Consider the following 18,855-nt stretch of genomic DNA (forward strand, 5'->3'; position numbering starts at 1 on the left):
ATTCTGCAGCATTAACTGCAGATATCCCATGCTTCTGCTGCTGTTTATCCTGCAACATTAACTGTAGATATCCCATGCTTCTGCTGCTGTTTATCCTGCGGCATTAACTGCAGATATCCCAGGCCTCTGCTGCTGTTTATCCTGCGGCATTAACTGCAGATATCCCATTCTTCTGCTGCTGTTTATCCTGCGGCATACACTGCAGATATCCCATGCTTCTGCTGCTGTTTATTCTGCAGAATTAACTGCAGATATCCCAGGCTTCTGCTGCTGTTTATCCTGCGGCATTAACTGCAGATATCCCATGCTTCTGCTGCTGTTTATCCTGCGGCATTAACTGCAGATATCCCATGCTTCTGCTGCTGTTTATCCTGCGGCATTAACTGCAGATATCCCATGCTTCTGCTGCTGTTTATCCTGCGGCATTAACTGCAGATATCCGTGCTTCTGCTGCTGTTTATCCTGCGGCATACACTGCAGATATCCGTGCTTCTGCTGCTGTTTATCCTGCTACATTAACTGCAGATATCCCATGCTTCTGCTGCTGTTTATCCTGCTACATTAACTGCAGATATCCCATACTTATGCTGCTGTTTATTCTGCAGCATTAACTGCAGATATCCCATGCTTCTGCTGCTGTTTATCCTGCGGCATTAACTGCAGATATCGCGTGCTTCTGCTGCTGTTTATTCTGCAGCATTAACTGCAGATATCCCATGCTTCTGCTGCTGGTTATCCTGTGGCATTAACTGTAGATATCCAAGGCTTCTGCTGCTGTTTATCCTGCGGCATTAACTGCAGATATCCCAGGCTTCTGCTGCTGTTTATCCTGCAGCATTAACTGCAGATATCCTGTGCTTCTGCTGCTGTTTATCCTGCGGCATTAACTGCAGATATCCCAGGCTTCTGCCGCTGTTTATTCTGCAGCATTAACTGCAGATATCCCATGCTTCTGCTGCTGTTTATCCTGCAACATTAACTGTAGATATCCCATGCTTCTGCTGCTGTTTATCCTGCGGCATTAACTGCAGATATCCCAGGCCTCTGCTGCTGTTTATCCTGCGGCATTAACTGCAGATATCCCATGCTTCTGCTGCTGTTTATCCTGCGGCATACACTGCAGATATCCCATGCTTCTGCTGCTGTTTATTCTGCAGAATTAACTGCAGATATCCCAGGCTTCTGCTGTTGTTTATCCTGCGGCATTAACTGCAGATATCCCATGCTTCTGCTGCTGTTTATCCTGCGGCATTAACTGCAGATATCCCATGCTTCTGCTGCTGTTTATCCTGCGGCATTAACTGCAGATATCCCATGCTTCTGCTGCTGTTTATCCTGCGGCATACACTGCAGATATCCCATGCTTCTGCTGCTGTTTATACTGCAGCATTAACTGCAGATATCCCATGCTTCTGCTGCTGTTTATCCTGCGGCATTAACTGCAGATATCCCATGCTTCTGCTGCTGTTTATCCTGCGGCATTAACTGCAGATATCCCATGCTTCTGCTGCTGTTTATCCTGTGGCATACACTGCAGATATCCCATGCTTCTGCTGCTGTTTATCCTGCGGCATTAACTGCTGATATCCTATGCTTCTGCTGCTGTTTATCCTGCGGCAATAACTGCAGATATCCTATGCTTCTGCTGCTGTTTATCCTGCGGCATTAACTGCAGATATCCGTGCTTCTGCTGCTGTTTATCCTGCGGCATCAACTGCAGATATTCCAGGCTTCTGCTGCTGTTTATCCTGTGGCAATACCTGCAGATATCCCATGATTCTGCTGCTGTTTATCCTGCGGCAATAACTGCAGATATCCTATGCTTCTGCTGCTGTTTATCCTGCGGCATTAACTGCAGATATCCGTGCTTCTGCTGCTGTTTATCCAGAAGGATTAACTGCAGATATCCCATGCTTCTGCTGCTGTTTATCCTGCGGCATTAACTGCAGATATCCCATGCTTCTGCTGCTGTTTATCCTGCAGCATTAACTGCAGATATCCCGTGCTTATGCTGCTGTTTATCCAGAAGGATTAACTGCAGATATCCCATGCTTCTGCTGCTGTTTATCCTGCGGCATTAACTGCAGATATCCCATGCTTCTGCTGCTGTTTATCCTGCGGCATTAACTGCAGATATCCCAGGTTTATGCTGCTTTTTATCCTGTGGCATTAACTACAGATCTCCCATGCTTCTGTTGCTGATTATATTGTGGCATTAGCTGCAGATATCCCAGGCTTCTGCTGCTCTTTATCCTGTGGCATTGACTGCAGATATCCCATGCTTCTGCTGCTGTTTACCCTGCGGCATTAACTGCAGATATCCCAGGCTTCTGCTGCTGTTTATCCTGCGGCATTAACTGCAGATATCCTCTGCTTGTGCTGCTTTTTATCCTGCGGCATTAACTGCAGATATCCCATGCTTCTGCTACTGTTTATCCTGCAGCATTAACTGCAGATATCCCGTGCTTCTGCTGCTGTTTATCCTGCTGCATTAACTGCAGATATCCCATGCTTCTGCTGCTGTTTATCCTACAGCATTAACTGCAGATATCCCAGGCTTCTGCTGCTGTTTATCCTGCAGCATCAACTGCAGATATCCTATGCTTCTGCTGCTATTTACCCTGCGGCATTAACTGCAGATATCCCATGCTTCTGCTGCTGTTTATCCTGCAGCATTGACTGCAGATATCCCCGCTTCTGCTGCTTTTTATCCTGGGGCATTACCTGCAGATATCCCGTGCTTCTGCTGCTGTTTATTCTGCGGCATTAACTGCAGATATCCCAGGCTTCTGCTGCTGTTTATCCTGCTACATTAACTGCAGATATCCCATGCTTCTGCTGCTGTTTATCCTGCTACATTAACTGCAGATATCCCATACTTCTGCTGCTGTTTATTCTGCAGCATTAACTGCAGATATCCCATGCTTCTGCTGCTGTTTATCCTGCAACATTAACTGTAGATATCCCATGCTTCTGCAGCTGTTTATCCTGCGGCATTAACTGCAGATATCCCAGGCCTCTGCTGCTGTTTATCCTGCGGCATTAACTGCAGATATCCCATTCTTCTGCTGCTGTTTATCCTGCGGCATACACTGCAGATATCCCATGCTTCTGCTGCTGTTTATTCTGCAGAATTAACTGCAGATATCCCAGGCTTCTGCTGCTGTTTATCCTGCGGCATTAACTGCAGATATCCCATGCTTCTGCTGCTGTTTATCCTGCGGCATTAACTGCAGATATCCCATGCTTCTGCTGCTGTTTATCCTGCGGCATTAACTGCAGATATCCCATGCTTCTGCTGCTGTTTATCCTGCGGCATTAACTGCAGATATCCGTGCTTCTGCTGCTGTTTATCCTGCGGCATACACTGCAGATATCCGTGCTTCTGCTGCTGTTTATCCTGCTACATTAACTGCAGATATCCCATGCTTCTGCTGCTGTTTATCCTGCTACATTAACTGCAGATATCCCATACTTATGCTGCTGTTTATTCTGCAGCATTAACTGCAGATATCCCATGCTTCTGCTGCTGTTTATCCTGCGGCATTAACTGCAGATATCCCGTGCTTCTGCTGCTGTTTATTCTGCAGCATTAACTGCAGATATCCCATGCTTCTGCTGCTGGTTATCCTGTGGCATTAACTGTAGATATCCAAGGCTTCTGCTGCTGTTTATCCTGCGGCATTAACTGCAGATATCCCAGGCTTCTGCTGCTGTTTATCCTGCAGCATTAACTGCAGATATCCCATGCTTCTGCTGCTGGTTATCCTGTGGCATTAACTGTAGATATCCAAGGCTTCTGCCGCTGTTTATTCTGCAGCATTAACTGCAGATATCCCATGCTTCTGCTGCTGTTTATCCTGCAACATTAACTGTAGATATCCCATGCTTCTGCTGCTGTTTATCCTGCGGCATTAACTGCAGATATCCCAGGCCTCTGCTGCTGTTTATCCTGTGGCATTAACTGCAGATATCCCATTCTTCTGCTGCTGTTTATCCTGCGGCATACACTGCAGATATCCCATGCTTCTGCTGCTGTTTATTCTGCAGAATTAACTGCAGATATCCCAGGCTTCTGCTGTTGTTTATCCTGCGGCATTAACTGCAGATATCCCATGCTTCTGCTGCTGTTTATCCTGCGGCATTAACTGCAGATATCCCATGCTTCTGCTGCTGTTTATCCTGCGGCATACACTGCAGATATCCCATGCTTCTGCTGCTGTTTATACTGCAGCATTAACTGCAGATATCCCATGCTTCTGCTGCTGTTTATCCTGCGGCATTAACTGCAGATATCCCATGCTTCTGCTGCTGTTTATCCTGCGGCATTAACTGCAGATATCCCATGCTTCTGCTGCTGTTTATCCTGCGGCATACAGTGCAGATATCTCATGCTTCTGCTGCTGTTTATCCTGCGGCATTAACTGCTGATATCCTATGCTTCTGCTGCTGTTTATCCTGCGGCAATAACTGCAGATATCCTATGCTTCTGCTGCTGTTTATCCTGCGGCATTAACTGCAGATATCCGTGCTTCTGCTGCTGTTTGTCCTGCGGCATCAACTGCAGATATTCCAGGCTTCTGCTGCTGTTTATCCTGTGGCAATACCTGCAGATATCCCATGATTCTGCTGCTGTTTATCCTGCGGCAATAACTGCAGATATCCTATGCTTCTGCTGCTGTTTATCCTGCGGCATTAACTGCAGATATCCGTGCTTCTGCTGCTGTTTATCCTGCGGCATTAACTGCAGATATCCCGTGCTTCTGCTGCTGTTTATCCTGCGGCATTAATTGCAGATACCCTAAGCTTGGTTTCTATTTATTCTGCGGTGCACCAAGCTGCTGATAACATACTTTTTATTTCCTGTACACATCTCTCTACAGAATCCCTTTGCATTAACACTGAAGACAGTTCGACCTTCAATTACACACTCTTGTTTTGGACACATCTCAGTATTGATCCAGTCGAGCCGGGTCTAGAGGCGCTATGTGCCAGCTTCTCTCCAGGGATGGCTCCTTATGCTTCCCTCGTGGCTTAAACCCTTATATCCGTCCAAAACGTATCTCTTCCCTGTCCGAGTACAAGTGTAGTCCCGCTCGTAGTCAAGACCAGACTGGGAACCAAAACCAAAAAAAAGTGTTTGGCTGAACCCCCCCCCCCTCCTGGGGGTTGCAGGTGCTGCCAAGGTCTTTGCCAAGGCCGGTTTTCGGCCGATTTTGTTATGCTGTAAAACCGGCCCTGTAACAAAAACGGCCCCCAGGGGCCCCAAACCGGCCCCCCACCCACACGGTGCACCAGGGGATTGCCCGCTGCCCACTTCGGCCATTCCGGCCCTAATCATAGTTCAATCTAGGCGCTGTGTACGGACCCGGAATGGTGCTCTATAGCGCCTCTCGGAGTAGACCTCGCTAATGAAGCGTTGAGGGGCTGGGAGTACGTGCCCCTCCTCCCACCAGATCATATTAGCACAGATTAGGAGTTTTGCTAGCTAGCGCTGTGACACATACAGGGCAGCGCTATATTTATGTTTTATGGGAGCCTGCTTGTGCAACGATGATGTGATTGAAACGAGTGCCAACTTTGCTTTATCCTATATTTTTCCTTAAAAGAGAAGCTGTGTCTTTCCTCCGTGCAGGCTTCTTGGGGGGAAATCTGTAGGAGGTCTTTAGGACTCTGTCCTTCCACTTCTAGGCCTTACTGTACTTTTTCTGTTGCTGATTTTTCACCTCTGTTCAGAGGATGGTGTTGTTTTTGGGTCGCGCCTGGGCAGTGCATGCGCTGCGAGGAATGCTGTATGGACTTGAAGCTCCGCCCACTTCCCTGCTCATATTTTTCAGTGGCTTGTGTCATTGTCCTTTGTAAATGCTGCCATGTGATTCGTTAATAGGCTTGTTAGTCTCGCCTTACTACAGCCTTGCCTCTATTTAGAACCTCCCATGAGGACTGGCCCTTTTACTTCGGTTGTTACACGGTATGTCTTATTTAGTCTGCACACACAAACTGGCACATGCATCAACGTAGGCTTTTGCGAGTCCTTAATTGCGATAAAATAAGGAATCGCAAAAGCCTATGCATGTAGGAATCGCTATAAAAATAGTGATTCCTACACATTCCTTAATTGCAACTTGCAAATTGCTAGTCGCAATTAAGGAATGCTGTCCCATTCATTCCTATGGGCCCACAGGCCCATAGGAATGAATTGGAGATTGCATGAGCAATGTGCCACTACTAGAAGGTACTCGCAAATTGCTCATGCAATTTCAAGAGTGCAAGAGTCTCAAAATGAAACCCTGTTGCACCCCTGAAATTGATCTGTGCAAATATGTTGCACACACACATGCCCTAACACGTGCCCTAAATTCAACTTCATGGTAATTTGCTACTCCTATTAGCAAAATCGCTAATTATTTTACTTTAATGCATTGCATTTAAGGAATCTCAATTTAGAGATTCCTTAAATTGCAATTTTTGCATTTGGGATGATGCATGCCAAATGCAAAAATACCGGTTGCACTGGGGCAGAGCCCGTTTGCGACCGTTTTTTCCTTTGATGCATGCGCCTGTATTTTCTTTACTGCGTTTCTCCTACCGCAGGCACGGCGTGCTTTTCCTGCAACATGCAGCGTGCCATGCTTGCTTTCTCTTTCCAAGCAGCCGGGACAATGGTGGACGCTTCTTAGAAGTGAAATAGGTCTCGCATTTACAAGAGTTTGAGCTACTGCCATTGTAAATGACGATGCCTTTTATTTGTGTGTTAATTATCAAAAGAGATAATAAAAGGCATTTTCATTTACAATCCCAATGGCTTAAACTCTCGCAAATGCGAGACCTATTGCATTGCAAATGCTTGTTAGAGTTCTGCATATAGTTGAGATTCTATTTGCACTTTTTACAGGCAATGCTTCCAAATCCAGATTAATAAATTCCTGTTGTGTCTCTGCCCAAGAAAAATGTTTGGAAGTATTTCAGGGGCGCTGCTGTGAGGCTTTCATTTTTTAGACCGAATAACCTATTTCAATTTGTTTTTTAAGTAATAAATCCACTCAAATAAGTTCTTATGCTGCATAGAATCGCAGGATGGGATGACGGCGTGGATGCCCTCTCTCGTCTGACCCTTCCACTGAGGTCTGCCCCTCCCTGCCAGCCCCCTGCGCCCCCTCAGCACAGAGGCCCAGTCCAGACTTCCCCGGTCCCCAGGCTGCCGCCTCCGACACTTTATGAATGAAAGGCCCGTGCGGCGCTGCCACCCGCGGCCTGCAGGGGGCGCTGTGCCCCCGCGCTCCGGGTCCAGCTTCTGGAGGTGGTGAGTGAGGAGGCTGGAGAGAGGGAAGAGCTGGCCGGGGGGGGGGAGGGGAGGGGGACTAAAAGCTTTTCCAGCTCCTGTGCCCGGCTGGCTTCCTCTGGGACGGCTCATTCACCGAGAGGCGGGCGCCCATTCAGAGGGGTCGGCGCGTGCCAGAGTGCGTGTGTGCGTGTCTGTGTGTGTGCGTGTGGCTGCAGGAGGCTGCGCCCCAGGGCACTGGAGACCCGGATCCGGGACCCTCGGAGTACAAAGTGACCCCCGGAGTGGCAGCGGGGGGCCCTGGGGGCAGAGCCAACTTCACAAGTGTGGAGAGACCCCTTGGAGTACAGCGCGGACCTCCGAGAGGGGACCCCTTGGAGTACAGAGGCTGAGCGTACCTTTGGAGTACAGCGCGGACCTCCGAGAGCGCACCCCTTAGAGTAACGCACAGACCTCCGAGAGAGGACCCCTGGAGCGCAGAGGCAGAGCGCGCCCATTGGAGTAACGCACAGACCTCCGAGAGGGGACCCTTGGAGTACAGCGCGGACCTCCGAGAGGGGACCCTTGGAGTACAGCGCGGACCTCCGAGAGTGGACCCTTGGAGTACAGCGCAGACCTCTCAGGGAGAGAGAGCCCTGGAGCACGGTGGCAAAGCGCACCTCTTGAGTACAGCGCAGACCTCCAAAAGGGGACCATTTGGAATACAGCGCGGACTTTGGAGTACAGCGCAGACCCGCGAGAGGACTCTTGGAGCACGGTGGCAAAGCGCACCCCTGAGTATATCGTAGACCTCCGAGAGAGGACTCTTGGAGCACAGCGCAGACCTTCGAGAGGGGACCCTTTGGAGTACAGCGCAGACCTCTGAGGGAGACCCCTGGAGCACAGACGCAGAGCCAACTCCCTGGAGTACAGCGCAGACCTCCGAGAGAGGACCCTTTGGAGTACAGCGCAGACCTCTGAGGGAGACCCCTGGAGCACAGACGCAGAGTCCACCCCCTGGAGTACAGCGCAGACCTCTGAGTGAGGACCCCTGGCGCACAAAGGCAGAGCGCGCCTCTGGAGTACAGCGCAGACCTCTCAGGGGGGACCCCTGGAATACAGAGCAGACACCGGTAGAGAGGACCCTTGGAGACCGGGACAACCAGGACCTCTGGAGAACAGACCCTGCGGTAAAAAGCAGCCAGTCAAGAGCGCAGAGAGCCCCCGGGGGTACAGAGCAACCCCCTGGAATACAGCGCGGACACCAGAGCTGCAGAGAGGACCCCGGGAGGACAGAGACAACATCCCTGGATTACAAAGGAGACCCTCGGAGTGCAGACACAGGTGCGCCCTTGGATTACAGAGCAGCCCCAGGGCTACAGGCCTTTGGATTACAGAGCAGCCCCCTAGGGTACAAACCCTTGGATTACAGAGCAGCCCCCTGGGGTACAGGCGCTTGGATTACAGAGCAGCCCCCTGGGGTACAAGCCCTTGGATTACAGAGCAGCCCCCTGGAGTGCAGGCTGCGTGGGGACGCGTGGAAGGAACGCGTGCAGAGTCCCCGGGCGCACAGAGTGAACCCCCCAGGAGCCGCGGGAGGGGCTCTGGGTGTTGAACCCGCTGGTTTGGCGCCCCCTTGTGGAGGGAGCTGACTCCAGCACCGGGAGGTGCAGTTGGTGGAAACCCTGTTGCTTGGTTCTTGGATCCCGATATATTCTTTTGTGCTTTTGTTTTGTTTCCATCCTTGGGAGTTTGCTGTTCCAACTCTTCTCGTGCGCCCTTGCGTGCCCTAGGATGGGCATTGGCGGCATGGCGCGCGCTCAGGGGTGCCCCTCGGGGGTCCCTCCTCGGGGGGTCCCCTTGCCCCGGCGTGGGTGCTGCCTCTCGCCAGCCCTCGGCTGGCCTGCGTGTTGGGTGCGCTCGGCGGCCACGGGCCTCCTCTTGTGCCAGCTCCTCCTGGCCTCGGCCACCCCTGGCACCCGGGCACAGGTGGCGCCCCCCTCGGAGAACAACAAGACCATCACCCTGGCGGTGGTGCTGCCCGAGAGCAACCTGCGCTACGCCTGGGCCTGGCCGCGCGTGGCGCCCGCGCTGGCCATGGCCACCGAGGCCATCCGCGGCGCGCAGCTGCTGCCCGGGTACGCGCTGGACACGCGCTTCCTGAGCTCGGAGCTGCACGGGGCCTGCTCGGAGTACGTGGCCCCCCTGAACGCCGTGGACCTGAAGCTCTACAACGACCCGGACGTGCTGGTGGGGCCGGGCTGCGTGTACCCGGCCGCCTCGGTGGCGCGCTTCGCCACGCACTGGAAGCTGCCGCTGCTGACGGCCGGCGCGCTGGCCTTCGGCTTCAAGCTGCAGGACGAGCACTACAACACCACGGTGCGCACCGGGCCCACGGCGCTCAAGCTGGGAGAGTTCGCCTACCACCTGCACGAGCACTTCAACTGGAGCTCCCGGGCCGCGCTGCTCTACCACGACGTCAAGACCGACGACCGGCCGCACTACTTCATCATCGAGGGCGTCTACCTGGCGCTGGAGGAGCTGCACAACCTGACGGTGCGCCACCAGATCTACCAGGAGGAGGCGGACGCGCAGGGCGCCAGCAGCTTCATCCGGGACAACGGGCGCAGTGAGTACAGGCCTGGCACCGGGGGGGCATGGGGGCTGGCACCAGGGGTGGCACTGAGGGGGCTGCCACCGGGGGGTGGCACTGAGGGAGCATGGCATGGATGAGGCTAGGACAAGGGTCACCACCAGAGCCAGGGCCACCAGATCTACCAGGAGGAGGCGGACGCGCAGGGCGCCAGCAGCTTCATCCGGGACAACGGGCGCAGTGAGTACAGGGGCTGGCACCGGGGGTGGCACTGAGGGGGCTGGCACCGGGGGTGGCACTGAGGGAGCATGGCATGGATGAGGCTAGGACAAGGGTCACCACCAGAGCCAGGGCCACCAGATCTACCAGGAGGAGGCGGACGCGCAGGGCGCCAGCAGCTTCATCCGCGACAACGGGCGCAGTGAGTACAGGCCTGGCACCGGGGGGGCATGGGGGCTGGCACCAGGGGTGGCATCACTAGAGCCAGGGCCACCAGGTCTACCAGAAGGAGGCCGACGCGCAGGGCGCCAGCAGCTTCATCCGCGACAACGGGCGCAGTGAGTACAGGGGCTGGCACCGGGGGTGGCACTGAGGGGGCATCACTAGAGCCAGGGCCACCAGGCCATAGGTAGCCAAGGGCGTGGGACATGGAGCATCGCCAAGGCCACCAGGCCCTGGGCACTCCTAGGACGCGTGTACCCCGGTGGCATGGGTGAAGCTAGCATTAGGGTCATCGCCAGGGCCACCAGGCCTTGGGTACCTCCAGGGCGCAGGCACTGCGCGGGCATGGGTGAGGCTAAGACAGTGGGAACCATCAGAGCCAGGGCCACCAGGCCGTGGGTAGCCCTAGGGCGCCAGCAGCTTCATCCGGGACAACGGGCGCAGTGAGTAGGGGCGCTGGGGGGCAACTGAGGGCTGGCACTGAGGGGGCATGGGCGAGGCTAGGTCAAGGGTCATCACCAGAGCCAGGGTATTACTAGGACATGAGGCAGTGCCAAGGGAGGGGGCATCACTGAACAACAGCATCCTTGGCACGTGGAACGTGGCCACGCCATGGCCACTGGGTTCAGCTGTTTTGTGGTGTCTTCCGCCTAATTATGGAGTTGGGGCCTTTGCCACATAATCCCACATCTGCGTCACAATCTATAGATTTCAAGAAATAACTGTGTTGCGATCTTGAACGGATCAAAGGTCACAGAAACTGCTGCAGGGGGCGTCGTAAGCGCTGCAGGGGGCGTCGATGCGCAGTGGGGGGCCCTTCACTGAGGGTACTGGCGCCTTGTTGTTGTTTATTTCTGTATTTGGTCAAATTGCTACTAAGGAGTTGAAACCTTTGCCCAGAAAGACATGTGTAGTAATGGGTAATATAACTAGGCACACCTAAGCTGAATGTGCGCATTATTACACCATGGGGCTTTTTGCCGCATAATTTAGCCAACCCTGCCAGAAGTGTGGCCGCCCTTCTTGCTGCATAATGCCAGGGCCCTGAGGTGACCCGGCATTGGGTGGCAGTCGGTGCACTGGTATCAACAGGGAAAGGGGGGCACTAGAGCAAAGGCGTCACTGAGCCATGAGGGATGGGGGAGCAGAGCATCATCAGCACATGACGTCACTAGGGGCGTCACTAGAGCAAAGGCGTCACTGAGCCATGAGGGATGGGTGCGGAGCATCACCAGCACATGACATCACAAGGGGCGTCACTGGAGCAGAGGCGTCACTGGGCCTTGAGGGATGAGGGGGCGGAGCATCACCAGCTCATGACGTCACAAGGGGCGTCACTGAAGCAAAGGCGTCTTTGAGCCATGAGGGGGCGGAGCATCACCAGCACATGACATCACAAGGGGCGTCACTGGAGCAAAAGCGTCACTGAGCCATGAGGGATGGGGGGGCGGAGCATCACCAGCACATGACGTCACTAGGGGCGTCACTAGAGCAAAGGCGTCACTGAGCCATGAGGGATGGGGGGCGGAGCATCACCAGCACATGACATCACAAGGGGCGTCACTGGAGCAGAGGCGTCAGTGAGCCATGAGGGATGAGGGGGCGGAGCATCACCAGAACATGACATCACTAGGGGCGTCACTGGAGCAAAGGCGTCACTGAGCCATGAGGGGGCGGAGCATCACCAGAACATGACATCACAAGAGGAAGTACCTTACCAGTCCACTGGGCATATGAGGCCCTGGGATGCCAATGAGTGCACGACCTTCAGAGAAGCACGGGGTCAAAGGTCACCAGCAGGGCACTGGTCACCCCTGGGGCTTCAACGGAGACAGGCTGTCACCGGGGCACGTGGCATCTGATGGCACGAGCTTGAGTGGCCACGGGGTGAAAGGTCACCAGCATCACCAGGAGACAGGTCAACGGAGACAGACTGGCACGTGGCACACACGGAATACTGGAGAGTTTTATAACCCATAGTCAGCCAAATGACCGAATATAAATACTAAGAAACCAATGCCAGGCGAGTAAAACCACCCGAACCAGTCGGCAATAAACGAACAAGCATTTACAATGCAACGGTTTCGCCTTTGGAAAAGTTTGAGCTATTGGCATTGTAAATGACAACATTTGTATTTATGTGTTGGTTTTGAAAACAGATAAATAAATGGCATTGTCATTTACATTGCAAATAGCTTTAACATTTCCAAAGGCGAAACCGTTGCATTGTAAATGCTTGTTTCCCTCTGTGTCTCCAGCTATGTCTAACCGTTGCTTTTTGCATTGTTCTGGTAAAACAATGTCCTTGGTTTTCAAGGGAGTTCTAATGTTAATCCATTAGCAGTAAGATGCAGGCATTTGATTCTGACTGGCTACCTTTCCCTACTCACGTACTAGGCTGTAAACCTACTTTTGGCTAGAAGAATAAAAGGGACCAAGCTAGGAACTACATTGTATTTTGCCTTTCACAACTCTGCGCTTTGGCATCATGACATAAGATACAATGGTCTATTTTTATTTTATCTGACTAACAGCATTCTGCATCACTGGGCTTGTAGTTATGCTTTTAACCGTTTCATCATAGGCTCAAAATCCCAGCATACAAAGTGTTGTTGCCTAAAATGCCAGAACATGCTGGAGGTGTTACACATGACAGAGCCACTAGTCAGCTATGTTTTCAAATGTTACAGTCTTCTATTCCATTACAAAAATTACTTGTTTCATGCGTGAAACTTATGCATTCCCTCTAACTCACCTACATCATGCATTAAAACAAGTATTGGTGATGTGAATAGTTTGGTCTTCTGTTTAGTGGAAAGTTTCATACATGCCTTCACAACACAGTAAATGTATAACAGACCCCAGCAGAGCAATCTTCCTTTAAAATAATAAATGAAAGACAGGTGGCAGTGACAGAGGGAATATCACAAGGGTCTCTCACACATACAGAACAACCCTCTTTACAGAACTGGTACACTGAGGGAAGAAACTATGAAAACTTCCCAACTTCAGAAGGAAGTTACAGACAACTACAGTAGCATCAGCGCACGTGTTCCCATCACAAGACAGGTGCAAATTAGGAAGCAGAAGCGCAATGTTAACTTTCTCACAAAAAAGGGAAAGTATGGCATTAGTAAATCAAGCTGTTCCCTCTCACAGAAGTCAATTCATGCAATCTTCCATTTACCGCAGAACAGAACCAGCAGGGCAGCCTAGTACAAGCTTTCATCGCCCACAGAATAATAAGTACACTAAAGGTGTAGGCTGCAGACAACTCTAGAGTGGGTGCCTTATCAGTAAGATGAATGTGCAGGTGGATGAGTTGGTGAATGTGCGAGTTCAGACCACATTCTTGGTTAGCTGATATTTCACGTCCGCATCTGAAGAATCCTGCTGCTGTCACTGGCACAGCCTCTGTTTCTGGTGAATTTTTGGTGGGCCACAGACTGAGAATTAGCCATCACCTGGTCGGCCATTGTTATTTTGAGCAGCCTCGCCATAGTGTAACTCTGCCCTAGATGTCCACGAGAGTGCGAACCTCTTGAGAAGGGTTGTACAATCCCAGACTTGGTGCTGCACCTGTTCAAAATGTTGAGAGCCACCACCAATGTGTATACTTTAGGCGAGGTGGGGACGACTAAAGAATGGCACATACAGGACATCTGAATATGGAGAATGTAGTTTAGTTTACAGTGCGAGATGGGCAAGAGAAGGTACACTGTGAAGGGTGCACCAGGGGTGGAGGATTGCGGGATCTCACTGATGACATGCTGAGTCAGATGAGTCCTATGTTGATATCAATGATGCAGGCACTCTAGGTTGTGGGAAACCTGCACAGATATTTCCGGGCCGAAGCTTGAAAGAAATTAAAGCCAGGCATGTTTATTTGTACAATAAGAAGTGATCAAAGTCATACGGTGCGCGCATTTCCGGTGCGAACATTTAGGTACGTTTCAAAAGCTCGCTAGATAAGGAAAATGCTTAAATGCGTTTAATTATTCAGACAGCGTGCTCGGCTGGCTACTGCATGCAAATGAAATATGCGTCACTGTTTCCCTTATCAGATCTTGCAAATCAGTGGGGCTCTCAAAGTCCAGCGCACACGACACTGAAGCACGGCTAAGGGGTAAAGTATGGAACTGCCTGGGATCGGGTGGGGTTGCACGAGAGAATGCGAGGCTCGATGCTGCATACTTCCTCTGAAAGGAAACTGCATGCTGTTGCAAGCCCTAGTGGACGGCTCTGGGCTGCAGATCAGCAGAAAGTGATCTGGGCGTGCAAACCGCGGCAGAATGGGCTAACCCCCCCTGCCCCGGGTCTCTGGTTTGAGCTCTCTGCTCTCTGGGTGCGAGATCGCACTACGGGGGGAGGGGCGGACACCGACAATGTGTCCCGACGCCCCTCTCCCCTTGCAGGCACTCACCGGGTCCGGCGGCTGCTGGAGGAGAGCTCCCGCTCCTCGGGACTCTCCGGGGCCGCGGAGGGACGTTCTCTTTCCCCGGGGCTCCTCCTGTGCTCGGGAGCCTCGGGACGGTCGATGCTGCTTCCTCCTTCCGGCTCTCTCCTCCTCCTCCTCCTGTGATGACGCGGAAGGGGGCTCGACCGGCTGGGCCAATCCCAGCGCGGCCCGGGCTTGAAGGCGGGCGCTGCTTCCTCCTCTCACTCGGGGCCGCGGCGGTGAATACACGGAGCAATGCCGGGTGGGCACCGGCCTTAAATCTAAATATTAAGCGAGGTGGGCACTCGCTCGGGGTACCACAACAGCGGCAAGGTCCCTGGCAGGGTGGGCACCTGCCAGCGGACAAAATACTCGAAAATCAGGTGCCGGCAATGCCGGACCAGATTCGGGGGCGTTCCCGGCTTTCGGCTGACGTCGCGTGACGTCGGCAAAAGCCAAAGAATCTCGGGAACGCCCCCGAATCTGGTCCGGCATTGACGGACAGGCCCCTCGTCCAATGGCTAGGCTCCATTTATGGAGCCAGCCAATGAATGACGAGGGCCGACCCAAAGCCACACTACAGTTCTCATAAGATTTCTCCTGCGCAAAAGCTGCTTGCGCAGCTTTTTGCAGTCGAAACCTAAAAAGTGAGCAGGGTGAAAGTGGCAAAGAATCGCTCTCCCTGCTGGGTGCCTGTCAGATCCCTGCTGGGCCACTGCTGGGTGCCTGCTGGGTCCCTCCTGGGTGCCCGTTGGGTCCCTGCTGAGTCGCTACTGAGTCCCTGCTGGGTGCCTGATGGGTCCCTGCTGAGTCGCTACTGAGTCCCTGCTGGGTGCCTGCTCGGTCTCTGCTGGGTCCCTGCTGGGGCCTTCTAGTCCTGCTCGGCCCCTGCTGTTTGTTCTGCTGGGTGCCTGCTGGGTTCTGCTCAGTCTCTGCTGGGTCCCTGCTTTATGCCCTCTGGGTCCCTACTGGGTGCCTGCTGGTTCCTGCTTGGTCTCTGGTAGGTCCTGCTGGGACCCTGCTCAGTCCCTGCTGAGTCCCTGCTGAGTCCCTGCTGAGTCCCTGCTGGGTGCCTGCTCGGTCTCTGCTGGGTCCCTGCTGGGGCCTTCTAGTCCTGCTCGGCCCCTGCTGTTTGTTCTGCTGGGTGCCTGCTGGGTTCTGCTCAGTCTCTGCTGGGTCCCTGCTTTATGCCCTCTGGGTCCCTACTGGGTGCCTGCTGGTTCCTGCTTGGTCTCTGGTAGGTCCTGCTGGGACCCTGCTCAGTCTCTGCTGAGTCCCTGCTGAGTCCCTGCTGAGTCCCTGCTGGGTCCCTGCTGAGTCCTGCTGGGTGCCAGGCCCGGGTAACATCATACCTTTTCACATACAATACCTCCCCTACACTGCACTGTGACACGCCTTTTACGGATTGAACCTTTACCTAGTTCTAGTCCTGGGTGCAGAAGGAGGGTTTCTCCTAAATAATAGAGTCCTATAACTCCATCGATAGACTCAGACAGCATGAATGAATATTCATCAGGGTTCTTAGAACCAGGCTGGGGCTACTCCTCTCCATATCTACGTACACGGTACATCCCATACATGAACCTCAAATCCAACGATGGCTAATGCAAGGCACAAAGGAGCCCTAGATACTTTCTGTATAAATACCGCACCTCTTGCTAGCATTCGTCAGAGGGAACCTAGACTTCTAGGCCGACGCACTGACCAGAGACGCCAAGGCTCCAGCATGCAGGCGCTCCAGCTGGTGGTGTATCTCTGAGATAAACTAACTGAGCACGAGTGACTGCGCGAAAAGTAGTACATTGTTTCCACGATCCTGAGGGATCAGGGGTGTCATGTTCTGAGGTTGGCAGAAACCAATCTCTCCTCGATAAGAGGAAACACTAGTGGCACTCTGAGCTCGCTTACATGCAAACAGGCTAACATTTCTCGGGGGAGGGGGCAGTGGCGGCTGGTGACATTTGAAAGTGGTGAGGCGGAAACTGATAATTAGGGGAGAGGAGTTGGCCTAATGGCTAAGGCGCTCGACCTCGGACCTGGGGATCTGGGTTCGAGTCTCGGTAACGACGCCAAAACCTCCTGTGATTCTGGGCAAATCACTTAATCTCCCCGTGCCTAAAAATGAAAGTGTGTGTCCTCGTGTAAAAACGTAACTTGTGCTATGTAAAGCACTCTGATACCTGATTCGGTTCGGGTCTAGTTCACGCTATATAAAATTCTACAAAAAAAATAAAAAAGTAATCATACTGCATCGTAGTGAGCGAGCGTAGCGAGTGAGCCCGAAGCTCCTAAGGAGGGTTCGGGGGATTTTCCCCCAAGAAAATTTTGAAAAAATAGTGGAAAAATGGAGCATTTCCAAGCAAATTTGTGAAAGCAGGAAGGTTAATAAAGCAATTGTGAAAGTGCAGGTATTACATTATTAAAGAGCTGTCATATAACATACTAGGTAGCTGGTTATTCAGTATAACAACAGAGCTTCATAACAGACTTCAAGATACAATGCTGAGAACCTCACAGATTGTTTTTATTTAAACTGCAAACCACAAAACAAACAACTTTTTTGATTTAAACTGCAAACAACAAAAGAACCAACTAAACAGGTCACAAACTATCACCATTCAACATATTTACTTTTTGTATCTAAATTCAGCACGTCCGCTTCCCTTGCAAGAGGGCCACCTCTTTAAGAGAGTGCAAGGACGGCGGAGGGTTGGGATATAGATTATGGTCATTCTGCATGCTGCTTTTTCTTTCCACCACTGTTCCTCCCCACGGGAGCCCTTGGTGCAGACAAAGTGGGAGGAGGTGCTGGACAAACCCATGTCAAACCATGAGTGGTCGAAGATGCATAAGAGTACGGAGGGTGAGCTCTACACATGCAATTTAAATTAATACAATATAACATCATGCATCAAGTATATCCGCAGCGTAGACTCTCTAAGTAAGATATACCCTGCCTGGGCGCTTATGTCCCAGATGTAGTGAGTCAGACAGACTGTGAACTTAGTGTTCAGGAACCCCCCCCCCCTTTAGAAATGGAACAGCAACATGCGGTCAAAACAATGACCAGAGCAACGGAAGTTACAGAGTGGAAACTCCTTGAACCTGCTACGCGAGAGAAACAGGAGAGAGACGGAAATAATGTGTAAAGGGTTCGATAAGGGGAACGTGAAGGAAATAAAAGCACAACCTAACACTCGGAAAATAGTCTCTGCAAACCAATGCCCTGGGAGGATTGGAGTCCTTGGTGTTAGTTCGGGAACATTCCTTTCCACATGATAATATACATAGATATTAATACAATACTACACAGTACACCATTGCCTACGTAACGTTTGTTCTTGTGCTGGAGTGTCTGCCATTTATTGCAGTACTTTGTACGCTTTTGTAACATGCACACATCACCTTTTTCCTCCTGTAATGTACTGATTGCTACCTCTCGTATTTTGTTTGCTCACTATTGTCACTTTTGTCTCATGTAACTTAACGTTTGCTTTTGTGATTTGTTCACTTGTAATATTCTCCTCATGTATCACTACTGTTCCTATTGTGAAGCGCTCTGACACCTTCGGGTAAAGTCCGCACTGTCCGAGTTATATAAAATCGCATAAATAAATGCCGAGCCGGATTCCACCATGATGGTGCAGCGGGGGATTGGAATTTACACCACCGCCTCCCTCAACCTTCCGTTTCTCCTCACCAGTCACCACACATCAAAAAGGCTCACTCATGGAGGCAGAATTTAAGGAGGTATTAAGCAAAGCCAGAAATTACATTCATTGTCCTTTAAGGAGGCAACTCACTGGTAAAGACAACGTGAGTTATGTGAAGGTTCAAGAGCACCCTTTCTACGTGGAGACGGTGGGGCTGAGGGGGCTCCTCTGAGGTTTCGAGCAGGAGAGGCTGGCAGGTGGGCAGATCATTGGCAGGCAGGCACACACGACACACCGCCGGCCGAGCAGAAGCCTCGGGCTAATTCCAGCTCTATAACGGGCCTCACTTCTAGCGCGCGCCGCGCACACAAACGAAACCAGGGTGATATTTCCTTTACACGGTGTAGTCTCACTTCATTTATTGCATCTGACTTAGTGATTTTTTTTCAATCTGTTTATTGAAGTTTGA

At 51.9% G+C, this 18,855-nt stretch overlaps 1 protein-coding gene across 1 annotated transcript in view; it reads left to right on the plus strand.

Annotated features, from left to right (window-relative positions):
* Nucleotides 1–9,070: 9,070 nt before the first annotated feature.
* Nucleotides 9,071–18,855, plus strand: part of NPR2 (natriuretic peptide receptor 2) — a 409,403-nt gene continuing 399,618 nt past the window's right edge. The window contains exon 1 of the mRNA XM_078677701.1: nucleotides 9,071–9,890. Within this exon, the coding sequence (XP_078533827.1) occupies nucleotides 9,071–9,890 (820 nt within the window). The remainder of the gene's footprint in view (nucleotides 9,891–18,855) is intronic.

Source organism: Lissotriton helveticus, chromosome 2_1, assembly GCF_964261635.1.
Source record: "Lissotriton helveticus chromosome 2_1, aLisHel1.1, whole genome shotgun sequence".
Classification (NCBI taxonomy): Eukaryota; Metazoa; Chordata; class Amphibia; order Caudata; family Salamandridae; genus Lissotriton; species Lissotriton helveticus.